This window comes from Pinus tabuliformis, chromosome 6, assembly GCF_031772625.1.
Source record: "Pinus tabuliformis cultivar Carrire ecotype Pingquan chromosome 6, CPIR1, whole genome shotgun sequence".
Taxonomy (NCBI): domain Eukaryota; kingdom Viridiplantae; phylum Streptophyta; class Pinopsida; order Pinales; family Pinaceae; genus Pinus; species Pinus tabuliformis.
The window spans coordinates 1,363,125,854-1,363,128,311 of NC_142292.1; the positions used below are offsets into that span (position 1 = coordinate 1,363,125,854).

Genomic DNA, 2,458 nt, shown 5'->3' on the forward strand with positions numbered 1-2,458 from the left:
TGAATGAAAAAACCCGCACCCATTGGCGCGATTAATGGCCTAACAGACACGCCAGTTGGCCTTCCTCGCATTGCTGTTAGCGCGAAAAAAACGCCAATCCCCTTCTACTCAGAGAAAATCATCTGAGTCTAAGCCAGGTGTTCTGCAGTCCACCTGCTCCTACGAGCACAAAGCTCTCGTGTACACACAGCCACAAAGGCACTTTAAGCCACACAGGCAATTCCGCCACACAGGCAAGCTAGCTTCAAAAAGGCACTTCAGCCTCAAAGACAATATAGATGGTTTCTAGCTCACCACCAACCATTCAGCCACAAAGGCAAGCTGCCACCACCGAGCAAGTCCGATTTACCACCACTGGGAAAATCCACCAACTTCAATATGCCACCACCGGGCAAAACACTGATTTGCTTCCACCGAGCAGAAATCTCCACGTGCCACCACCGGGCAACTCCTGTAGCCACTAAGGCTCTATAGATGGTTTCTGTTTCACCACCAACCGTCACATTACAGTGACAAAGGATGGTTTCAGGCTGACCACAAACCATTACAAAGTGGTTTTGAGATCACCACGAACTTTCAAATGCCTTTACAAGGCTTACATTCAACATTTGGAGTTTCTAGTACATACAACGACTATTACAATAATATGCTAGGGAGTCTATTCCACAAACCACACTAAAACAAAAAATCTACTTTGTTGTCCACCATAACCGTTGTTGCTGCTCCTTTATCCCAAGTTCACATCTTGGGCATATTTGTCAAATAACTTCTTGGAACTTCCATGAACCTGTCATTTGTTAGAGTCGCGAATTCTAACAAAATAACTTCATATTGAGGTCCGAAATCTCAATATGTATATCAATTTAAATTCCAAAAAATCCTTTACCAAAAAAAACATTTACCCAAGTATGATACACATACTGATCCACAGTTTTTAGGCCACACATCGGGTACCAAGCTGCCTTTCGCACAGATGAAATTCGGCGTACTCCTCCTACTCCACAAGATGAGATGCGAGCAGGAATGAGCTATTTTCATGAAACAATTTTGAAGGGTGTCCCTAACTTTCTGCGCCGTATTGATACTGCCCTGAAGTCAATTGGGATCAATGAACGAATGCCATATAATGCACCTCTTATACAGTTTTCTTCATGGATGGGAGGTGATCGAGATGGAAATCCTAGGGTAACTCCGGAAGTAACAAGAGACGTGTGCTTACTTGCAAGAATGTTGGCAGCTTGAATCTCTCTTTACAAAGATTCATCAAGCTCATGCTTCTCATCGGGGGTAATATCTTTCCCATATAACTGAGACAAGCAATTTCTAATCCTGGCATGCTTCTGTAGCAATGATCTGCGGACTGACTGTGTCGGATGTGTTGTCAACACCAAATCAACCGTCTGATTCTTAAGAGCATCAAACACCTCTGCCGGGGATTTTTTCAACTAGTATACAAGTCTTTTAAAAGTTTCTTCAATGTGTGATTCAGTAGTTGCATTGTTTTCATCTGAAAAATTCCCCCTCTTTATTTTATTTCGGCGCCAGTAAGCAATCTGAACTTCTTCTGCTAAGTTTGCCAAATTAAGTATGTGGGAAAATGAGCTGGCCACAACAATCGAATCCCCAGGATCCAGACTTGTTAATACATTTCCCAACTCTTCCAGCTTGCAAGGATCATTATTCCCCTCATATTCACCAGAACGCTCATAGCATTCTTGGACCATCTCCCTGATATCTTCTCCATGCACGTCCTACAGGATGTCAAGGAATCGATCCAGTAGAAGGGCATCGTAGTCAATCAACTTGTCATCCTCAGAAACTTTTCCAGGAACCAAGAGCCTCTTCTGGGCATCAATTAATGCCATATTCTCCAAGTTATTAGGAGCCATCTTTGCAATAGACTGCTCCTAAATCAAAGCTCCCCCTTGCCAAAACCTCAATATTCTGATCTTCCTTCTGTTGTTAGGACAACAAATAATAGGCACTTCGAGGCTGACAATGGCACCGTAGAGGCTTATCCAAGACTATGGCACTGCAGAGACAGTCCGCAGGTCAATTCTCCACCATGGGCTTCACAGATCCACACTCCACGCTGCTGCCGATCTCCGTCCAGCCTCAATCAGTTGGATCTTCACCACGGGCCATGAGCTGGTTACTTGTCTGTCCTCAGTTTTCTACGCAACGATCCGCCAGGATAATATGCCACATACCTTGGGCCTCCCTCTTTTGGCAGCACCACAATCTTTGGTTTTTCCTTCTCGTGCGCAGCCTCAGTCAATTCCTCTGAAGTTCGATGCTACCACAGCCACCGAACTCCTTGGTAATCCCAGCACTGCACACATCCACGACTTTTCTCAAATTATGCTGGCCTATATCTTATTTCAGTTGCGCGATCTCACACAACCCTCCTCCTTGCAGCCTCCTTCACTCAGATGGCATAGCTCCACTTCAAGGGGCG

The 2,458-nt window shown here is 44.8% G+C and overlaps 1 protein-coding gene across 1 annotated transcript; it reads right to left on the reverse strand.

Moving 5' to 3' along the window:
• Positions 1-1,615: 1,615 nt before the first annotated feature.
• On the reverse strand, positions 1,616-1,991 carry LOC149263691 (phosphoenolpyruvate carboxylase-related / PEP carboxylase-like protein). Its single transcript, XM_089388314.1, has one exon. The coding sequence runs from the start codon at positions 1,887-1,889 to the stop codon at positions 1,752-1,754; it is 138 nt and encodes a 45-aa protein (XP_089244440.1). The 5' UTR covers positions 1,890-1,991; the 3' UTR covers positions 1,616-1,751.
• Between the last annotated feature and the right edge of the window lie 467 nt (positions 1,992-2,458).

What these genes read in the sequence shown, in the direction of transcription:
- LOC149263691 (XM_089388314.1), bottom strand. Translation starts at nt 1,889, where the DNA reads ATGGCTCCTAATAACTTGGAGAATATGGCATTAATTGATGCCCAGAAG.